Raw genomic sequence first — 23,267 nt, 5'->3', positions numbered from 1 at the left:
CTGAAAATCTGGGACAGTCCCTGGAAAATAGGGACACTTGGAGGGTCTGAAACATAAGTCATGCCTCAGAACTAATTTTGGAAAGGATCCAGGATAGATGGGCCCTGAGTTTGTGGGGCTGGACTGTGGCCCAAGTTCAGTTCAGTTGTGTACACAGATGCATTTTCTGGTGTGTATGTTTTAAATCATCCAGGGTGAGTGTCTAGGGGGGGTTGGTGGATGGACGGCAGCTGACAGATTGAGGTTGAGTCCTGACAAGACAGAAGTACTGTTCTTGGGGGATGGGGTGTGTGTGGGGGGGGGAACTCCCTAGACCAGAATGGGGTAACTGTGCACGCCTGGAAGAAGTGGACTGTTTGGATCCCTTCCAGTCGGGATTCAGGCCTCATCATGGGACTGAAACTGCCTTGGTTGCACTGGTTGATGATCTCCGGCGGGCTAGGGACAAAGGTGAGAGCTGTTTCCTAGTTCTGCTGGATCTCTCAGCAGCCTTTGACACCATTGACCATAACATCCTTCTGGACCATCTAGAGGGGCTGGGAGCTGGGGGCACTGTTATACAATGGTTCCGCTCCTTCCTCCTGGGCCATGTTCAGAATATGGTGGTGGGGGATGAATGTTCATACCCCTGGGCTCTCACTTCTGGGGTGCCTCAGGGTTCTGTCCTCTCTGCCATGCTTTTTCAACATCTACATGAAACCGCTGGGAGAGATCATCAGGGGATTGGGGCTGGGTGTTCAACAGTTTGCGAATGATACCCATTTCTACGTCTCTTTCAAATCAGAACCAGTGAAGGCAATGAAGGTCCTGTGTGAGTATCTGGAGGTGGTTGGAGGATGGATGGCAGCTAACAGATTGAGGTTGAATCCTTACAAGACAGAAATACTGTTTTTGGGGGGCAGGAGGCGGGCAGGTATGGAGGACTCCCTGGTCCTGAATGGGGTTACTGTGCCCCTGAAGGACCAGGTGCGCAGCCTGGGAGTCATTTTGGACTCACAGCTGTCCATGGAGGTGCAGGTTAACTCTGTGTCCAGGGCAGCTATCTATCATCTCCACCTGATACGCAGGCTAAGAGGCTACCTGCCCGCGGACTGTCTCGCCAGAGTGGTGCATGCTCTAGTTATCTCCCGCTTGGACTACTGCAACGCACTCTGCGTGGGGCTACCTTTGAAGGTGACCCGGAAACTAAAACTAATCCAGAATGCGGCAGCTAGACTGCTGACTGAGAGCAGCCTCCGAGACCACATAATACTGGTCTTGAAAGACCTACACTGGCTCCCATTACATTTCTAAGCACAATTCAAAGTGTTGGTTCTGACCTTTAAAGCCCTAAACGGCCTCGGTCCAGTATACCTGAAGGAGCGTCTCGACCCATATTGTTCTGCCCGGACACTGAGGTACAGTGCCGAGGGCCTTCTGGCGGTTCCCTCGCTGCGAGAAGCCAAGCTACAGGGAATCAGACAGAGGGCCTTCTCAGTAGTGGCACCTGCACTGCAGAATGCCCTCCCACTGGATGTAAAAGAGGAAAAAAAAAACTACAGTGGTACCTCGGGTTAAGTACTTAATTCATTCCAGAGGTTCATACTTAACCTGAAACTGTTTTTAACCTGAAGCACCACTTTAGCTAATGGGGCCTGCTGTTACTGCTGCGCCGCCGGAGCACGATTTCTGTTCTCATCCTGAAGCAATGTTCTTAACCCGAGGTACTATTTCTGGGTTAGTGGAGTCTGTAACCTGAAGCGTATGTAACCTGAAGCATATGTAACCTGAGGTACCACTGTACCAGACTTTTAGAAGACATCTGAAGGCAGCCCTGTTTAGGGAAGCTTTTAAAGTTTAATAGACAATTGTATTTTAATATTTTGTTGGAAGCCGCCCAGAGTGGCTGGAGAAACCCAGCCAGATGGGCAGGGTATAAATGAATTAATAATGACAACAACAACAACAACAACAACAACAACAACAATGACAATAATAATAATAATATGTTTGAGATAGCTAAATTCCTGGTATGACTCAGCATTCCTCATTAAAAATATAGCCTTGTATTAGTGGAGTCATGATGTGATTAATGAAGATAGGGAAATTATTATGCTGTGCATATACAACATGAGTGGCTATACTATGTAACTAACACCTTTGAAATCTTTGCTCAGTATTTCCAAGATGATGTGTGTTCTAGCCACTTGAACATAGAAGGAAATATTCTAATAGCAGTCAAACTCCAATCGTCTCAAAGTGGTATTCATTCAGTGTACTTTCTGAAGAAGAGTGGTTCTGTAACAGTGGCTCCCATTGTGGTGAAATTGGGGTGGGATAGACTGGAAAGTTATTTGGCGAATTTTCATGGGCTTTCCAAAGGTGATTTAAGGATTTAAAATATATGTTTCTTATCCCTGAGAATGCAAAAGAAGAGGCAGCTGTCAGAATTTCATACAGTTCTCAAAAATGACTTAATGCACTTTCTAATCCATGCTTTGTGTTCCAATATAAAATTACAAGATGTTTGGGAAAGCATGCAATCTTTACTGTCATCATTTCCCACCCCCTCACTGGATCAGTTCTGCCTAGGGCTCCTCTTCTAAGCCTATAAATCCCCCAAGGCAGCCTCTTCCTTCATCAGTTGCCTGCTTCTTTGAACTGAGTTCTCCTCAGCTTTTGATCTCTCCAGCACTATGAAGATCTTCCTGAGTATTTGTCTCTTCTTGGCCATCCTTTCTGAAGGTGAGTAGGAAGCTGCAATCTTGAATTGCTTTTTCAAATGGAGGAGGGGATATGCAGTGGGCTAGAGAAGGCAAACTGATATTGGCTCTAGGAAGGATAAATGAAGCTAAAGATATTGGAATACTGAGAATATGGACTCCAAATTTTGAAAGACAGCTTTGTGGAGTGTAATTCTGTTTCATGAGGTTGGCTTTCTTCACATACATAATAATAATAATAATAATAATAATAATAATAATTTATTTATACCCCGCCCATCTGGCTGGGTTTCCCCAGCCACTCTGGGCGGCTTCCATAAAAACCAAAAATACAATAAAATATCACACGTTAAAAACTTCCCTGAACAGGGCTGCCTTAAGATGTCTCCTGAATGTCAGGTAGTTGTTTATCGCTTTGACATCTGCTGGAAGGGCGTTCCACAGGGCGGGCGCCACTACCGAGAAGGCCCTCTGCCTGGTTCCCTGTAGCTTTGCTTCTCGCAATGAGGGAACCACCAGAAGGCCCTCGGCGCTGGACCTCAGCGTCCGGGCAGAATGATGGGGGTGGAGACGCTCCTTCAGGTATACTGGACCGAGGCCGTTTAGGGCTTTAAAGGTCAGCACCAACACTTTGAATTGTGCTCGGAAACGTACTGGGAGCCAATGCAGGTCTTTCAAGACCGGTGTTATATGGTCTCGGCGGCCGCTCCCAGTCACCAGTCTAGCTGCCGCATTCTGGATTAGTTGTAGTTTCCGAGTCACCTTCAAAGGTAGCCCCACGTAGAGTGCATTGCAGTAGTCCAAGCGGGAGATAACCAGAGCATGCACCACTCTGGCGAGACAGTCCGCAGGCAGATAGGGTCTCAGCCTACGTACCAGATGGAGCTGGTAAACAGCTGCCCTGGACACAGATTTGACCTGTGCCTCCATGGACAGCTGTGAGTCCAAAATGACTCCCAGGCTGCGCACCTGGTCCTTCAGGGGCACAATTACCCCATTCAGGACCAGGGAATCCTCCACACCTGCCCGCCTCCTGTCCCCCAAAAACAGTACTTCTGTCTTGTCAGGATTCAACCTCAATCTGTTAGCCGCCATCCATCTTCCAACCGCCTCCAGACACTCACGCAGGACCTTCACCGCCTTCACTGGTTCTGATTTAAAAGAGAGGTAGAGCTGGGTATCATCCGCATACTGATGAACACCCAGCCCAAACCTCCTGATGATCTCTCCCAGCGGCCGCATGTAAATGTTGAAAAGCATGGGGGAGAGGACAGAACCCTGAGGCACCCCACAAGTGAGAGCCCAGGGGTCTGAACACTCATCCCCCACCACCACTTTCTGAACTCGGCCCAGGAGGAAGGAGCGGAACCACTGTATAACAGTGCCCCCAGCTCCCAGCCCCTCAAGACGGTCCAGAAGGATGCTATGGTCGATGGTATCAAACGCCGCTGAGAGATCCAGCAGAACTAGGAAACAGCTCTCACCTTTGTCCCTAGCCCGCCGGAGATCATCAACCAGTGTGACCAAGGCAGTTTCAGTCCCATGATGAGGCCTGAATCCCGACTGGAAGGGATCCAAATGGTCCGCTTCTTCCAGGCGTGCCTGGAGTTGTTCGGCAACCGCTCGCTCAATCACCTTGCCCAGGAATGGAAGATTTGAGACTGGGCGATAGTTGGCCATCGTGGCTGCATCTACAGATGGTTTTTTAAGAAGCGGTTTAATAACCGCCTCTTTCAGTGGGTCTGGGAAGGCTCCCTCACGGAGGGAAGCATTCACCACCCCGCAGAGCCCATTGCCCAGCCCTTCCCGGCTCGCTTTTATCAGCCAGGATGGGCAAGGATCCAGGAGACAAGTGGTTGGTTTCACTCGTCCAAGCAGCCTGTCCACATCCTCGGAGGTAACAGATTGGAATTGATCCCACTCAACTTGACTAGACAGAACTCTAGCACTCTCCCGCCCCGGCCCTGCTCCCACGGTGGAGTCTACTTCTTCCTGAATCTGAGCGATTTTATCTGCAAAAAACTTTGCAAAATCATTGCAGGAGAACATGTGGCCCGTACTGGGCCCCGATGTTGCAGGTGGTTCCGCTAAATTGTGAACCACCTGAAAAAGTCTCGTGCTGCTATTTTCTGCAGATGCAATAGAGGCGGTGAAGAAATTCTTCTTCGCCGTCGCTATCGCCACTTGGTAGGCTCGACGTTGAGCTCTAACCTGTGTCTGGTCAGATTCGGAATGAGTGATCCGCCACCGGCGCTCTAGCCGTCTCAACGATTGTTTCATTGCCCTCAGATCCGTGGAAAACCACGGGGCTGTCCGGGCTCCATGCAATCGGAGAGGGCGCTTCGGAGCCAAACAGTCGATAGCCCTGGTTAACTCCACATTCCAGCGGGCCACCAGGGAATCAGCTGAAAGGCCATCAACATGGGATAAAGCATCCCCTACCACTCTCTGGAAACCATTTGGATCCATTAAGTGGCGGGGGCGGACCATCCGAATTGGCCCCACCTCCCTGCAGAGGGGATGGGTCGCAGAGAAGTCCAGTTGCACCATGTGTGCTGCCTGTGTGCTGCCTGTGAAAGTATGCAATGGGACTGCTAAAATCCCATTGTGCACCTCATTGTGTGTTGTGGGGGAGGACATCCCTGCTTTAATGTATGCATTCATAATAGTAAAATGGATGAAGACTGTGTGTCTCTACATCTTTGTGTCTGGAGATGTTCCTGTGTGTGAGATAGGGGGAATATATGTGTCAGTGTGCATACCTACATCAACCCACCACTTCATGTGGATCCTGAGACCAATAAGGTTGCTCATGTCCGGCTTGGAAGATTGTATCCAGGTGGGAATGTAGATTCCATTTCTCAATGCCTGAGGAACTGATGTATTTGGTGCTGAATATTTCTTTTGTCTCTACAGTGACAGCTGAGACATGTAAAGTAAAGAAACTAAATGACAGTGTTTCAAATGGCACCTGTGAAACTTCCGAAGGTGGCAGTTGCTTTTTTCGTGTTATTGGCAGAAGATTTAGTGAGTATAAATCCTTTCTGTCAGATTAAACCTGAGTGTGTGGGTCCATCATTTGGACCCTGGCATATCTGGGGGGGGGGGGGACAGAATGCGGATCTCACCCAGTGTTGAGAAATTCCCCCCCAACAATTAATTAAATATTAGTAGAATTAAAACTATATGAAATGTGTGTAAAATGTATCAATGATTGCAATAAAAGTGGTATCAACCTTTTCAATAAAAACAGTAATTCCTCAAAAGCCTGCTGGGACAAGGTCTTCACCTGCCAGGAGAAGGACAAGAAGGGAGGCAATCTAGCTTCTCCTGGGAGGGATTTCCAGTGTTGGGAAGCAGGCAGTGAGATGGCTCTTTTCCATGTCAATAACTAATAAAGTGTGCAGCCTCCCCCACACCTTTCCATAGGGCAGCCTCTTAGCCTTGGAGAACCACTGGCAACCTTCTTCTGAGCTTTGCCACCTGATTACTGTTAATACATTATGCATGAATATTCAGGCCTCATCTTTCTCCGGCCTTTGCCTCACAGCTCCATCACCAACTGGTTTTCCCAATGGCCAAATCCTAAGTAACAATACCTCACTGGCAGGTCACTCTCCACTCATTAGTACCCAACATAATCAGAGTCTACTCTTTGTGGGTTCAAACACAAGTGATGCAGTGGTTAAGTGTGTAGCCAGTGATGAATACAAGAAGACATGTGTTCAACCAATGATCAACCAGTCCTCCTGTTGGTTGAAAGACAGTTGGGAATGACCAACATTAGAGTTCACCTATGGCAACATCTAGCAAACCGCAAGAAGCTATTGGTAAGGGTTGCTCTTTTTCCCTGATCCCCTGAGCTGGGTGTAGGGACAAAGATTGCAGTCTTTCCAGATGGCATGATGTTTTGGGGGAAAGGGGCTTCCAATCCCATTGTTGGGAAAATTGAAAGGGTTCATAGACTGGAGGTATGTCTCCCAGAAAACCATAGGTCCTAGGCTCAAAAGAATATGGAATAATCCAAATGATACAGTTCCATGAAATTAATATTTTCCCAATCGTTTCCCCATCTTTTTTTGGAAAGGAATGATTCCATATTCATTTTAAGGCAGAATATTTTATACTCACACAGGTGGAAGGACATACATTACATAACAAATGCGAATCAATATGGGGGAAATACTCAGACTCACTCCCCACATATCCAGTAGTGACATCTCAATATTTTCCAGCTTGCAGCAACCATATGATGGTTGGACAACATGGAATGACTGTGCTACTTATGCCACCCTGAAAAGTATTTTATGGGACCTACGCGGGTGGCGCTGTGGGTAAAAGCCTCAGCACCTAGGGCTTGCCGATCAAAAGGTCGGTGGTTCGAATCCCCGCGGCGGGGTGCGCTCCCGCTGCTCGGTCCCAGCGCCTGCCAACCTAGCAGTTCGAAAGCACCCCCGGGTGCAAGTAGATAAATAGGTACCGCTTACCAGCGGGAAGGTAAACGGCGTTCCGTGTGCTGCGCTGGCTCGCCAGATGCAGCTTTGTCACGCTGGCCACGTGACCCGGAAGTGTCTCCGGACAGCGCTGGCCCCCGGCCTATAGAGTGAGATGGGCGCACAAACCCCAGAGTCTGTCAAGACTGCCCCGTTCGGGCAGGGGTACCTTTACCTTTACCTTTATGTTTGATTTATGGGTGGTGTTTGCAGTGATTTTATTAAACTCACAATTTAAGATTTTATTTGGGATGAACCCAGAGGCATAACTTGCACACTGTACACAATTTACCCTTCCTTGACTAATGTAATTAGCAAAACCAAGAAATTACCTTGTGTTATGTGGCAACTATTGACAAACCCAGCATAATGCACAACAATATTCAATATTTATCATTTTCTTCCTTTTCCCACTCTTGTGGCCTATGAGATACCTGAGCATGCTTATGAACCAAGAGCAGGAATAACATTTAGGTTGACATAAACATCACTAGGACTAAATTAACAAAAGCATTTTCTTTATTTTTTCCCTTTGGGGGAGAAAACTGCAATCACTGAGGAATAGAAATCTTTTTAGTTATAAAGTATAAAAAAAATTCATGAAACAGCCAGGAACAGAGCCAAGAGCAGCTGAATGTTTGGCTCTCCTATTTCCTAAAAGCAAAATATTTTCATTTTAAGATATAGAAAAAGGGAATAAATGAGGAACCAAAGTATGTATAGAAAAATCCACAGAAATAAGAAAATTAATCTCCCCCCACATTTTGGCACACAGAATGGTACAGTATCATAAACAATTCTCCAGGCATGGTGTAGGCATGAATAGAAGTGATGACCTCAGGAATTTGGGCACCTTGAAGAATTTCATAGTCAGATACCACAACATAACCAGACATGAATTTATCACGGTCATTTCTTTTACAAAAGTCATCAATATACAGAATCAAGTTGAAGAAAGGAACATCATTAAGATATGGATGAGGTGTGACACTGAATCGGAACCTTGTTTGCTACTTTTACAGGAGCTATTAATCTATAAATCAAATCAGGTTCAGGGTAAAAACAAGAAAAGGAAAATGAACTACATTTTGTGGGGGGGGGGAGTTGCAAGAATAGGCTGATACAGCAAACAGTGGTTACAGTAGTAAAAGCTAACTAAAAATTAAATTAATTTTTATTAGTTTTCAGAATTTTAACAAATCAATCCAGATCATTTAAATTTAATACTTTTTTTTTTTTTACAAAAAAGGTTTCCTGCTCCTTTCACAAACATATGTCCATTGCTTCCTGATATTGCCACATTCATTCTTCTCTTTTAATCACCTCCTTCTATTAGTCATAATCCATTTCCCTAGCTAACATTCTTGGGTTTTTTTTACACACAGCACCATTGATATTTCCCAAACATATAAAATAACCATCTCACATGTGCAACCTTTTCAGAAGTCTGTTCACAGACTTAGAGTGGAGAGAGATTAATTGCCAACTTTCTCAGTCCATTCCATTCCTTTGAAAACATCCCTTCCGTTTCTCAAGGACGTTCCGAGTTATAAATAACTCCCGAAAAGATGCCTTCTCTGCCATTAAAATCCTGGGGATTGTTTTCCACAGCTCACAGTTAAAAATCAAAATCATATTTATAAACTCCTGGGAAGTCTAATTACCGTACTTTTCTCTCTATAACACACATATTTTTTTTCTTAAAAAGTAAGGGGAAATGTCTGTGCGTGTTATTGAGCGAATGTGTGTTCCCTTGAGCCAACTGGCCCGAGTGCAGGGGCAAAAATCAGACAAAAATCTGATCGCATGTGTGTCAGGGAGGAGGGATGCCTGAAGAGAGTAAGCTGTTGCTTTCCTGCATTCTGCCTCAGGGTCTTACTACCCACCCCCTTCTGTTTTGGTTGCTGTTTGCTCAAATGGAACAAAGAGCAGGGAAATCCCCTCCCCTCCAGGCAAGCAGAGGGGAACAGAAAGGATTGCATCCTTCCTTCTAATTCCTCTCCGTGCTCCGGTGCTGCTGTGTCCAGGGAAGCATTTTAGGGACTCGCAGGCAGCAGGAAAACATGCAGGTGGGAGGGAGGGAGAGAGAGAGAGAGAGAGAGAGAGAGAGAGAGAGAGAGAGGGATGGCTTGGGTGGTTGGGTGGGGAAAATTTTTTCCCTTCCTTTCCTCCCTCCTGTTAAATCCCTCTCCTGCATTCTTAGCCAGCTGCTTCTCTGCACACCCCTCTCGTGCTCCTTGTCTCTTCTGTGTTTTTCCTTCCCTCCCCACTTAAAACATGGTTACAAAGCATGGATCTGCATGGATCCTCAGGATCTTTGCATTGGGTCACCCCAAATTCACCATCAGATCACATAGCATGTCCATGGCTACAGCCTGCACCAAAAAAATCACGCACCCACTGTTGCCTGGGGCTGCAATGGTGCAAAAACGTGGTTACAAAGCACAGATCCACAGGGATTCTCAGGATTTTTGCATTGGGTCACCCTAAATTCACCATCAGATCACATGTCTGTGGCCACAACATGAGGCACAAAAATGATACACCTACTGTTTCATTCAGAATCCCCCCCCCCTTGTTTTCCTCCTCTAAAAACGATGTGTGTGTTATGGTCAGGTGTGTTATAGAGCAAAAAATACAGTAGCAGTCCTTAGGAAACCACTCTCTCATCCACTCTTTCTTCATCCAGTTCAAAGAAACTGTATATAAAATCCATTCCTCTTCAGTCGAGAGAGGAAGATATATATATATATATATATATATATATATATATATATATATATATATATATATGCAGGTTTTGGTGTCTTCGGGTGTCTTCCCGTGTAAGAGTTGGGGTGTCTAGGCGACGTTTCGACGAGGTCTCACTCGTCATCTTCAGGCTGGTGCTTTCGGCTTCTTGTTACTGGAACAGAGCAGGATCTTAGTGTTTGAGTTCCTATAAATACTGTTGAGGGGGTGTGGTGTATAGCCTCCAACGTTCTGGGCAGAGAGGAGGCTATGAGACCTCGTCGAAACGTCGCCTAGACACCCCAACTCTTACACGGGAAGACACCCGAAGACACCAAAACCTGCATTCCTGTACCCGTGAAAATCTACGAAAGCAAATATATATATATATATATATATATATATATATATATATATATATTTGTAAAACCCTTAATTGGGCATAAATCATTGGTCCTCTCTCTTCCTCCAGATAACAGATCACCTCTAAATGTCTGCACATTATTCTTTCGTGTTGCAGGAAAGGTCAACGGGGGGGGGGGGGGGAGCCATTTAGGAACCTTCAGAGTAAACATTGCTTTGCCTCCCCTCCCATTCTGGCTATTGTAAGTCTTTTTGCGCTTGTTGAAAATCATTAAGATAACTCCAGGGCTCAAGTTCAGTCCTTTTGGCAGCTGATTAGTTGCAGCCCTTTACCATATGCCATTACAGGAGTGCCCCATAATTAATGCAATATTCCGAATTCTTGAGGAACTGATCACAGATCATGCCAGAAATGGAGGTTTGTCCATGGCAGGGACACATTTCCCAGGCTGCACCCGCACTGCCTTTCAAGCTGGGAGATATGAGTTTAAGTGACACCGTGGGATACCGTGCACTCCCCAGACCCCTGGGAAGCATTGCCAGGAATTTTACCTCATAAATCCTGGCTTTCCCCTGTCCAGGCAGCTACCCTGCCCTGGAGGGCAGAAGAGCTCAACCACCATGACCATGATGTCAGGCCGGAAACCAAAACCTAATTAGTTTTAATTAGTTTTGCCTTTTGTAATTTTTAAATTATTTTTATTGAAAGTTTTCAGCATAAAATACAATAAAAGCCAAGCTAATCTAAAGAAAAAGGAAGCATACAAGGAAGAATAAGAAAGGGATAAAATAAAGAAGTGAAGGAACAAGAAATGAAGAAGAAATACAAAGCTCTCTATCACAGTTATCAGACGCCTGACATTTCAAACAAGTTTCTTAGAATGGAGGCTTTCCTCCCAGAAACCTAAAAGGAAAGGATGTAGGCGCCAAGTGAAAAGATAGGCCTGTAATGAAATGCAAATCTGCATAGGCACAGCCTCAAAAATAAGGAGGAGACTGTAAAGAACCACATCCAAATCAATGTTGGGTTTTTTAATACACTTCTAGATTACACGTGATTTCATTTCACCAATCAAAGGATCAAAGGAATCTTAATAGTTGAAACCAATTCTCTTTCTGTGCATACAATGGCCACAATAGATTCTAACAAGTTGTCCTTTTCACTGTTATGGAAATCACATTTGCTACATACCATACCCAAAAGTACCTAGTTCTGTACTCTAAAAGGCAGGCTGATTGCCTCCCTTGTTCTTTTGAGTTTCTCCTTCCACAGGAATGTCTGCAAGAAACCCATCAGACAACCAAACCAAACCCATCCACAGTCATGCCGGGCTGCAAACTGCACTCCTGGAAAGGAGGGATGGAATGGAGATTCTCAAACCAATCAGGAAGAATCTACCCGATCCAGGCCAGCCCACCTCTTGTCAAATAGGCCTGTAATATATAGAAGCAGCACAAAACTCCAGACCCTTTTGGTTACAATCTGACAGCAGCTGAACCTACAAAAATATTTTTCATGAAAAAGGAAAACTTATTCAGACATTTCCCCAAAGAAAGATGCATGGGAAAAGATTTATTCCCTTGAGATATGCAGTCAGAAGTTAGATCAAGAGAAGGAGAAAATTAGAGGAAAGAGAAAACTGTATTCTCCACTCTCTAAGAACGATCCTGGAATATTCACATGGTTTGGCAGAGTAATTTATACTGATTCAGGAAGAAACTACTTTAACGATTAGCTTGCTTAATTCAGTACTTGCCAGATTCTTTTACTTTATTCACCCATTTGCACAACGTATGTTTATAAGGGAGCATCGAAAAAAAATCATTCAGGAGAGTAATGATTTGAATTTTAGCTGATCTAGGTATTCCAATTATCTCTCACAGATGGCTCTACAAAGCTTGAAACTGAAATGGGATGTACTACAGATTGCACCTCAGGGAACTACATTTTCACTTCAGGAAATGATCATTTCTTGCGGGATATCAGGTTCTGCTGTCATGCTAAAGACTGCTACAAGAAATTTTTTCAATGTAAGTATATGCGTGTTTGTCTATATCCTCAAGCATAAATAGCATTGAGGCTTTAAGGGTTTTCCTTGGTTGCCGTTGGAGATCTTTGATGAAGACCAAGATAGATCACAGCTTCCCTGTAGCTGGTTAGAGGACACCAAAGGTAGTCCCCATGATACCTCATAGTAAGGAAAAATGTAAAGGTAAAGTACCCCTAGACAGTTAAGTCCAGTTGAAATTAACTATGTAGTGCAGCACTCACCTCACTTTTTTAGGCCGAGGGAGCTGACATTTGTCTGCAACAGCTTTCCAGATCATGTGGCCAGCATGACTAAACTGCTCCTGGTGCAATGAGACACTTTGATGGAAGCCTGTAAAGGTGGTGTTTCCCCTTCGCAGTAACACTCCAGCACAGTCAGCTTCGTATTGACAGTCTTTATTACATATATACAAGAAATAGCTACTGTTCAGAATAACACTTCCAAACCCGTTGAGTCAGATTTGGGGAGTGGCTTCCTATGATTCCCATGCCAACAAAGTAGGTGTGGGAATTGCGTGAGACATCTTTGATCCTTGTTTCATTTCCCTCCTTGTCTGTGCTGATTTGAAAGCCCCCTCCCTTCCTGAGTCTGAGCTTCCTTCCGAAGCCTCTGGGTGCTTGCAGGGCGCTTCAGCATTCCTGAGCCCCTGCTCTCCCTGGCGACTCTCCACCCCCTCTTCTGCTACCTCTGTCTCTGGGTGGTTGCGGGGCTCTTCAGCATCCCCGAGCCCCTGTTCTGCCTCTTCTGTCCTTTGCTCCTCCAAATCCTTCTTGACATAACCCTCCATCTCTAAGCCCTCCCCAATCCCCTTCCTCCTCTCTGTCTGCAGGGGGGAGGTCCAAATCTTCCAGTAGCTCTTTCTCTTTGTCACTGTCCAAACTACTCTCTGGCTCTGCCCAATTCCTAGGTTTGGGCTTGTGGGGGTGTCTCCTATGAAACTCCCTCTGCAATCGTGGCACATGGACATGCTCCAAAAGTTCCCAGGAGTTCTCGGCTGATGAAAAGCTTTTCCAAGCTACAAGGTATTGTAGTTACCTCCTGTGCCATCTGGAATCTAAGATTTCCTGAACTTCGTACTCCTCTCCTTCTACCAGTGTAGGAGGGGGAGGATGTTCTGTCCTCTCCCCCTGGTACCTGTGTGCTGGAATAAATGGAGACAGCAGAGCCCTGTGGAATACTGGGTGTATCCTCATTGTCTCTGGCAACCAGAGCCTAAAGGACACCTGCACCACCTCAAACGGCCCCAGCCTTCTTGGCTCTAGCTTCTTGCACCTCCCTTTGAATGGCAACCCCTTTGAGGACAACCACACCTTGTCTCCTACCTGGATTTTCTCTCCCTCCTGCCTATGTGCGTCTGAGGACCTTTTGTAAGCTGCCTTCGATGTTTCCAGGTTTTCTTTCACTATCTTATGCAAGTACTCCATTTCCTCCACAAACTCCTCAGCTGCTGGTACTGACAGCACCTCTTCCCTACCCAGAAAGGCCGTGGGATGCACATCCTAGTTTGCCACAAAAGGTGCCATGTCCATGGATGTGTGCACTGCGTTGTTGTCCGCAAACTCGGCCAGGTTCAACTTCTCTACCCAATCGTCTTGCTGGTAGCATGTATAGCACCTCAAGTATTGTTGCAAGGTGGCATTGGTCCTCTCTGACCTCCACCCCTAACAACTGCATTAACTTCCTCCAGAAATGCAAAGTAAACTGACTTCCGCGATCCGTGATTAGCCTTAATGGCATACAGTGCAACTTAAACACATGATCCACGAACGACCCTGCTGTCTCCTGTGCGGAAGTTATCTTAGAGCAAGGTACAAAATGTGCCATCTTTTTCAGCACATCTACCACCACCCAAATAACTATTTTTTTCTGTGACACTGGCAGGTCGGTAATAAAATCCATGGACACCACTTCCCACAGTTTACTTGGGGTGGGTAACAGTTGTAACAGCCCAGCTGGGGCTGTCCTTTGCCCTTTGGCTCTCTGACAGACTTCGCACCCCCTCATGTATTCTGCGGTATCCTCCTTAATCTTGGGCCACCAGAATTCCCTAGTGACTAGGTATATGGTCTTGCTGTGACCAAAATGCCCTGCAGTGGGGCAATCATGATGCTGCCTGAGAACTTTGGCTCGTAGCTCATCTCCTGGTATATACAGCGCCCCCTTGTAATAGAGAAAGCCTCCTCTCTCTTCAAAACCACCTTCTCTACTTCTCCCTTGGCTCAGTTCAGCTAACTTCTTCCTTGCATACCCATCAGCAGCAGTTAACGTCTGTAGCTCCCTATCATTTACTACCGTTGCTGCACACTGCCACTGCTCTGATTCAAACGTGTGCTTTACTGTTGGAGGCGACTGCTCCTCCAAATACTCCGGCTTTCTCAACAGCACATGTGCCCAAGCATTTTGCTCTTCTGACACATACTCTAGCTTAAAATTGAACCCAGCAAAGAATTCTGCCCACCTGATTTGCCTTTGGTTTAACTGCCGAGCTGTTTTCCAGTATTCCAGATTCTTATGGTCTGTGTGAACCTTTAACTGCCATTGCACACCTGCCAAAAATGCTTCCAATTTTTGAACGCTTCAACTATCGCTAACAGTTTGCTGTCCCAAATCATGCAATTCTGTTCAAAGCGGTTTAACTTCCTAGAGTGAAAGGTGCATGGTCTCCAGTTTCCTTCCCTATCCTGCTGCAGTAACAGCGCCCCTATGGCCTGATTTGATGCATCTGTTTCTATTCTCCCTGACAAAGCCAGAAGGCATGGAAAAACTGTTTACCTAGAAATAACTCCACTTCTGGAACACCAGCTACATTGTGGCATCCTGGCCCTTCTAATATGGTGTTGGCACAGTTTTTTTCTGAGGGGATGCAGGGGTACACATACTTAAGCAAGTGTTAAGAAACTTAATACATGAAGATCAGACAGGAGTTCTTCCAACAAGAGAATTAAAAGATAAAGGTAGAATTGTATGGAATGCTATTTGAAAAAGAAAAAGTGATTAGCAATTAGCTATGGTTTTAGATGCAGAGAAAGTATTTGATAATATTTCTTGGTGTTTTAGGGGGAAATTACTGGTTATAATGTGGTTTGGGGATAGAGTTGTGAGAGGAATAAAGGAATTATATATAAGGAGCAATTTGCAAACATAATAGTATTATCTATCAGAAAAATGCATTATTGTTAAGGGAACAAAACAAGGTTGCTTTCAATGTTAATGCTTATTATAGGGTAAGAAGTGGTGTGTATTAGAGAAAATAATGATATATGAAGCCTCCAAGTGGGCCTTCAAACTTACAAACTGAGGGCATTTGCAGTTGATGTGGTATTGTTCCTGGAAAACATGATGGAAAGTGTGGTTAAGGTATTGAATGTAATAAAGCAGTTTGGTAATTTAGCAGGAATTTTATATAACTAAGAATAAGACTAAAATGTTAACAAAAAATATAAACCAGCAAGGTAAAGAGAAGCTGCAAGAAATAACTATATTAAGATAGAAAAGAAGGTGATATATTTGGATATCTGGATAACAAATATGAATGCAAATCTGTTTCAAAATTATTCCCTGAATGTGTGGAGTAAGATTAAACAAGAAATAGGAAGAGGGAGTAGAATGAAACTTTCTCTTTTGGGAAGAATCTGTTGGGATACTGCCAGGGAGACAAAGTCCATCATGGCCCCCAAGCCGTGACAAACACACACGGATCAGCTTTGCCCTGGTGAAAACCTAGAGAAAGCAATGTCTCAGTGAGTTTTGTGTTCCAACACCTGGCACTCTGCTTGAGACCATATAAGGAGTTCTGCAGTTTACAGACCATTCCCTTCTGTATCTGCATTCCATCAGGTGGAAGCATAAACAGCTCCTCCCCCAAAATTCCGTACAAAAAAAGCTGTATTAATGTCATTATGGGAAACATGCAGTTTCTCCTCCGCAGCGATCTTGAGCATAAGCCGAATGCTCTCATATTTGACTGTGGGAGAGTAGGTCTCGCGGTAATCCTGTCCTGGTACCTCTGGCAACCAATCTGGTACACCAAACCTCTGGCAACCAATCTGGCTTTGTGTCTAACTACCTTGCCATTCTGGTCTGTATTGGCCTTGAAGACCCATTTGCTGCCAACCAGTCTCATTCCTGGGACTACCCGTACCAAGTCCCAAGTTTGGTTCCTATTCAAGGAATCAACTTCAGCCTTCATGGCATTTAGCCAAGGCTCAGCATCTTTAGAGGTTAACTCCTGAACCTCTTTGAAGCTTGAATGTTCCCACACCTTCTCTGAGCTACTAAGAACAGCAGTTGCTGTCTTAGCAAACTCATCAGCAAATCTCTTTGGAGGTCTGCCTTTGGTCGCCCTTTCAGATCTGCGTACTAGACGCAAGTCTTCTGGACTCATCTCCTCCTTCTTAGGAGAAAAGTGACCAATGGTGAACAGTGGTTCTTCCAGTTCATTGTCAGACGTATTGGATGGTCTGACTGAGGCCTTTGCGCTCTTGTAGTCTGCTGTGTCATCACTGTCGCTGACACCAGCAGCAGCGCCGCCCACTGAGCTGGAATCCGAACTCTGATCATCATCATCATCCTCAGCTTCCTCAGCTTCCTCAACATTATCTGCTTTCTTCACATCACCTTCATCTTCCTCTGGGTAACTCTGTAAAATTCCCACATTCCCCCCCCCTTAGGATTGTACTCAACACTCTTTGTGAACTTAATGGACTTAGAGTCAGTCATCCATACCCTGTATGCACCTTTTTCGTACCCCATGAACAAACCATGTGCCCCACGCTTCCCAAGCTTGTTGCTCTGTGGGGTGTGTACCTACATGTCACAACCAAAGATTCTCATGTGCTTGATGTTGGGTTTCTTACCAAACATCTTCTCATAGGGGGTACAACCAATAGGTGATGACAATCTGCGATTAAAAGTGTAAACAAAAGTCGACAGAGCCTCCCCCCAATACTTATCAGGGAGATTGGCATCATGCAACAATGTTTTCATTCCTTGCAGCAACGTTTGATTTGCTCGCTCCGCAAGTCCATTCATCCATGGCGATCTGGTCGTTGACAAATCATGCTGGATTCCCTTCTCAGTCAGGAAAGCTTCAAACTGCTGAGAAGTGAATTCCCCGCCCTGATCAGTAAAGAGACAGCTGATACGTTTACTGTGAACATTCTCCAACCAAACACAAAATGCCTTGAACCTAGGAAACGCTTGCGATTTCTGCTCGAGCATAAACACATGAATGTACCTGGAAAAAGAATCAATTAGAACCATGAAGTACCTTGCTCCACCCAAAGAGGGTGCAAGCAGACCAACCAGGTCTGCGTGGACTAGCTGGTAGGGTTTGGAAGCCTGCCTGCTAGACTCCTTGCCTTTTGGAGCAACCTTCACCTTGTTCTCTGCACAAGATACACATTTCATGTGAAACTTACAGGGTTTGATGTTCAAACCCTCAACCAACTTAGGCATCTTGGCCAGCGCCTGCCAAGACATGTGACAAAATCTTCTGTGTGCACCATGAATGCATTCTGCAAGAAGAACATTGTTAGTTTGTGCAACACAACAAGAATCAACATTAGACACAACAGCACCATCGTCATCATAAGTTATACAGAACAATCCATCTATAAACTTTGCATGCAAAATGTCCTCTTTGCCTTTCCTGATGACACAGACGCTCCTCTTGAAGGAAATCTCAAAGCCACGCCCAGTCAACTGTGGGACACTGAGCAAAATGTCTGCAGCGCCTGGAACATATAGTACTTCTTTGATGGTAGTGTGCAGACTTGTCAGTTTCACAGTCCCTTCTCCTGCAATTCATAACGTCTTTCCGTCAGCCAGGTGGATCACACCTTCTTGAGGTTTGAAGGAGATGAAGAGATGCCAGTCTTTTGTTACATGGCGGGTGCATCCAGAATCAATAATAAATCGGGCCTTGGCGTTTGGAGCAGCTTTTCCAGCAAGCAAAACCTTGTTTTCCACCAGCGTGGGCTTTTGCTGCTTGCCCCCCTGCTCCTGGCCATCAAACTTGCCTTTAGCCTTTGGTGAAGCTGTGCCAGCAAACAAAGCCTTGTTTTCCACTGGCGTGGGCTCTTCACCCCCCTTCTGCTTCGGGCCATCTGCAGGCATCTGCCTCTGTTTACCTCTGGCGTTCTGGCCTCTGCAAAGGCGATGACCTTGGTTCTCACGAGAAACAGAGTTCTCAGCTGCCGACTCCTTGGCTCCCCCTGGAGGCTGGAATGCTGCCTGGGATGACATCACAGTCAGCTCCCCCTGCAGCTTGCAACTGCTGCCCTCAGCATCCCTGCATTCACTCGCATTCTGGGAAACAGCCAGGACCTCCGATGCAGTCAAACTCTGGGCTGGGATGATTGGCAGATGGGCTACTTTCAAAGCATTCCACATCTTACGTGCAGTTGCATTGCCAGCTAACATTTTAATTTCCTCCAGAGAGACGGACAAGACTATTACGTCCATGGCCTTCGAATTTTCGGCCCTCCATCTATCTGTCAGAGGAACTGGAGGGGCTTCAGACACAGTATGCCACACTCCAAACTGACACAGCAAACTCTCACACCACACAGCCCAGGTCTCATAATTGTGCCCATTTAACTTTGGGCACTCAGCAGCTTCTGAGGAGTGTAAAAGATCCATCTCAGCTATTCACTTGAGCCAGGAGCCCTATTCACTTCAAAGACTCCTTATCTTGGCACCCATAAATCACGAAGCCTCTGGCGCAGCTCCCAGACCAATTAGGCCAGCCGGACATCAAAGAGACTTTGCCGCGGCAACGAAAAGCCTCACTTTCGCTTTTCCTCCACATACCTCTCAGCAGTCCGTCGCAGTCTTACTCTCCTGTAAGTGCCGTGAATCTGGGCCCAAAACCTGTTGTTGGGATACTGCCAGGGAGACAAAGTCCATCATGGCCCCCAAGCCGTGTCTGGTCCATCGATCTCCCGTAGACACGCAGTATCAGCAATTAGCGACATGAGCTCCAGAAATAGCCTGCCACATTCTAGAGCCGATGCACGCTCTCTATCAGCAGATAATGCACAGCAGAAGTTGCACGCAGGAGAGCATTATTTACAAGTTTTATTCAGCATTGATCAGGGCAAAGAAAAACATGACTGCCTGCTTCAGTGTCTCCAGACACACAGAGAGAAAACGAAAGACACAACAGAAACATCCTGTGAAACAGGAAATACGCAGACTCTGACTCACAAAGCCTGCTCCCTTTTAAGGTGGAACGGAAATATCCTAACAGGATCTTGGTGATAAAAATGAATATTTTGCCTAAGATGTCATTTCTACTTCACACAATTCTGGTAATAAGTGACATGGACTTCTTCAAGCAATGGAAAAAAGAATTATCGAAATTCATCTGGCAGGGGGAAAGACCAAGGATCAAATTTAATATACTAACAGATGTTAAGGAAAGAGATAGATTCTCATTGCCAGATTTAGAATTATATTATGAAGCAGCCTGTCTGATTTGGTTAAAGGAATGGATATCTTTACAGAATACAAATTTGTTAGATTTGGAAGGATATGGAAATCGGTATGGGTGGTATGTTCACCTGTGGTATGATAAGATAAAGGCACATTGAGAATTTTTAAATAATTGTATAAGGAGAAGTTTGTATAATGTGTGGACCTGATATCAAGACTTACATGAAAGGAAAACATATTGTGTTTTTTAGGAAATGCAGGTTTGGAAAAGTTAGAAGAAAATGGAGATGGGTGATACCCAAGCTCACATTTCTTCTGACTTTTCCAATATTTTCAAATTAATGCATATTTTTGAAAACATGTATTAAAAGGTCTTATGGATCGAATTTCTGACGTTGAAAAAGTTCTGCTTTAAGGAAAAGAAAAAATGATTTAAAATGTATGAAATGTTACTAGAATGGACAACAAAAGATGAGCTGGTTAAATCTGCAATCATGCAATGGGCTAAAGATCTAGCACATAATATAGAAATGGATGCATGGGAAAGGTTGGAAAAAATTGATATGAAATGTACTGCCTATTATATTCTCAAAGGAAATTACATGGAAATAATGTATAAATGGTATTTATCAAATTGGCTAATAGTTGTAAATAATTGTTGGAAGTATAAATGGGTACATGGAACTTTCGTTTATAAGTGGTGGACTTGTAAGACAGTGAAGTTTTTTTTGGAAAATGACATATGATGAGATAAAAAAGATGTCTGAAGTAATTACATACAAAAACAAAATCTGAAGCTTATGGGGAAAGAAGTTCAAAAAAATAAGATTAATTTGTTTCTGAATGTAACACCAGGGGTTAGGATTCTCTATGCACAAAAATGGAAGGAAATAGAAGTTACCACCAAAGAAGAATGGATAAGTAAGGTGATGGATTATGCAGAATTGGCAAATTAACAGGCAAAATAAGAGAATCTAAGAATGATTGCTTTGTGGAAGAATGGAAGCCCGTTTAAGACTATTTAAGGAATTATTGTAGGATGAACTCACGAGCAGGATTTGAAACATGAGCAGCATAAGAAATTAAAGAATAAAGTATTGATGTGTTCGTATATACGATAGAAGGTATTGTGCAGCAGAGGGAAAGAAGTAAAAATACCATGGAAAATGGGGTGGGGAGTCTGAAAAATTGATGCATAGATATCAATTTTTTGAAAAGGTAATAAGAAATTATTACACTGCAACAAAAGGAAGGTAAGGAGGGTGGAGAAATGGACCGAAACTGTGTGTTGATTTTAGTGGTTGTTTTCCACAGTGCGACAACCTGAGTTAAATGGGCAGGAGTGTCCGACCTGTTTTCCTTCTTTCTCAAAAGCCTGTAAGGGCTCAGAGACCATCAAGTGTTATGATGATCAGACCCAGTGCATAGAGTTTGTTGTTGATCATGGTAAGTAGCACAGCCAGCCAATGAGGTGGAGACAGGGTGGTGGGCTGCTCTCTTCCTCTGTTGGTGGCTTTCTGCCAGAAAATGCACTATGTGTTGGTAGGGTGAAATTCTCTTTTTCTGAAAATATAACTGCGTTAAATTATCTTTGTTCTGCATATATATAGATGAGACACCATATTTCTGGGGTAGGGGTATGAGAAAGGAAGCAAAATAATCTGTTTGTTTAATCATGTGTAAAACTGCCTTTTAAAAGAAAGTTTTCACTAACCTTTTAGAAGAAGTAAAGACAGCCATGGACCACCAATCTGGAAAGCAATATTGATGAAGATGGGCCCCTGTAACATAATAAAAAAATGGATATTTCTTTTTCTAAATTTTAAACATTGTGTCAAATTGATCTCATGTATGATTCTGAGATGCCTTCTATACTTGCTCAATACACTTCACAAAAATTAAAATGCTCCTATTCTCTCTTGTGCACACAAACTCACCTGTTACTACCCAGGAACTCATGTGAAAATGTCTCTTTTTCTTTACTAGATAACAGTGCAATTCCTGAAAAGGATTTCTACGGCTGTGCATCACCAACCTTTTGTCCAATGGCCAAGAATTCAATGCATTTTGATGCCTTTTCAGGCACTATAACCAAAGCACGATGCAGTGATACTCTGCCTCTCCTAGAGCAGCTGAACTTTGAAGGGTAGTTAGGAGAGAACAATGTCTTCTTCCTTTTGGTTCCCACTGTTTCTTGCAGCAGTGGAGGTAGAGGTTGCTTGCCTGGTGGTGGGAGAGGAAGAGCTACTGCACAGGACTCCTGAATCCTCTATTTGGCTTTTAATGGAGGGTGAAAGGGATTCAGGGATGCAGGGAATAGATAAGTAGGAATGTGGGGCTTGAGGGCTCTATCTCATGATAATATGGTATAGGGTTAAATTTATCTTTGTTCATAATCAAAATAAATTGGTGTGGCAAATAAAAACTGTGTTTTGTGTCTGTATTCATCAAATTAATAATATTTGTTAGCTGCAGTGGCAAAGAGGAGTGTTTTTAAAAGGAACAAATGGGTAATGATTAGTTATCTTATTGATTTATGAAATGTTTATACCACTCTATATTTCAAAGAAATATTTGAGTGGTTTACAATATCATAAGGGCATCACAAAAGATCAAACAAATACAGTAAAAAGGTTCCCACCCAACTTATCAAGAGGAAAGATTGAAGAAAGCTCTAAAATGCAGTCCACCGAGGGTATTTGTAGCTGCTTTTTTTTGGAGATTTGCACCCAGTGCTGCCTACTACTGTTTAGCAGAGCTCTGGAGAGCCAGCGAGAGATTCAGGAGTTAGGAACATAAGAGGATTTTTTGCTGGATTGCATCAAAGGCTCCTCTAGTTCAGCATTCTGCTCCCAGAGCGCCTAACAACAGAAAAGAAGACATGAGCCCAATAGTCCTCTTTCACCTGGGATCGCCACTAACTAGTTTAAAGAGTGGTGGAAGCTGGTCACCATGTGTGGCATAACCCTCCCACTGAAAACGTCAAGCAATTAACAAGAGGCACTCCCAGAAATCCCAAATCTACACACTATGTTTCCATTTCTGGTAATCCCTTATTTTCTGGCAGACCAACTTTTTGCAATACAGGAATCTTTAGCCCAACATGGGGTTCGCTCCCACAAACCAGTCTCATGCTCTGCCAAGTGAGCTATCCCACTGCTTGAGCATTTCCTCCTGGTCTAGTGCAAAACTGCAGTATTTCAAGTGCAGAAATCTTTTAATAAATGTATTGTTGCAATTAGGGAAGCATGAGGGGGGGAAGAAAGCCCCAGATTAATAAATGCAACTAAGTGTTAGTTTCTGATTGCCACTGAGCAGTGCTTTAGAGTCACAGGGCTCTGTTTCGATTCCACACATTCCATACTGTTGGAAGTCACACGGGAGACAGGAGACGGATGTGACGTTAGTGGTTTCCTGTTCCTTTGTTCCTTTGTTTCAGTTGCTCTCTGCTTTCATTGAGAGAGGATGTATTTTTCTTTGCTGTCTGCGTA

The 23,267-nt window shown here is 44.4% G+C and overlaps 2 protein-coding genes across 3 annotated transcripts; one reads left to right on the top strand and one right to left on the bottom strand.

The window, feature by feature from the left end:
* The first annotated feature begins 2,627 nt into the window (after positions 1-2,627).
* Positions 2,628-22,186, top strand: LOC310710510 (phospholipase A2 inhibitor and Ly6/PLAUR domain-containing protein-like). Of its 2 annotated transcripts, XM_083511380.1 has the most exons (5): positions 2,628-2,724; positions 5,619-5,729; positions 12,173-12,319; positions 21,091-21,222; positions 21,763-22,186. In XM_083511380.1, the coding sequence occupies exons 1-5, from the start codon at positions 2,676-2,678 to the stop codon at positions 21,924-21,926; spliced, it is 603 nt and encodes a 200-aa protein (XP_083367506.1). In that variant the 5' UTR covers positions 2,628-2,675; the 3' UTR covers positions 21,927-22,186. The 2 variants fall into 2 exon arrangements, with proteins under 2 accessions (XP_083367506.1, XP_083367507.1); XM_083511381.1 differs by lacking the exon at positions 21,091-21,222.
* LOC310711099 (uncharacterized protein) lies at positions 2,758-4,388 on the bottom strand (the record flags this gene model as incomplete). The annotated part of the gene is made up of 3 exons (XM_083512572.1): positions 4,187-4,388; positions 3,357-3,853; positions 2,758-2,811 (listed from the first exon to the last, which is right to left on the bottom strand). Exons 1-3 carry the CDS (start codon positions 4,380-4,382, stop codon positions 2,758-2,760), a joined length of 747 nt encoding a protein of 248 aa, XP_083368698.1. The 5' UTR covers positions 4,383-4,388.
* Positions 22,187-23,267: the final 1,081 nt, after the last annotated feature.

This window comes from Podarcis liolepis, assembly GCF_965112155.1.
Source record: "Podarcis liolepis genome assembly, chromosome: 7".
In the NCBI taxonomy this organism is placed as follows: Eukaryota; Metazoa; Chordata; class Lepidosauria; order Squamata; family Lacertidae; genus Podarcis; species Podarcis liolepis.
Note: the sequence above shows the minus strand (reverse complement) of the source record. Positions and strands in the feature narration are given on the sequence as shown.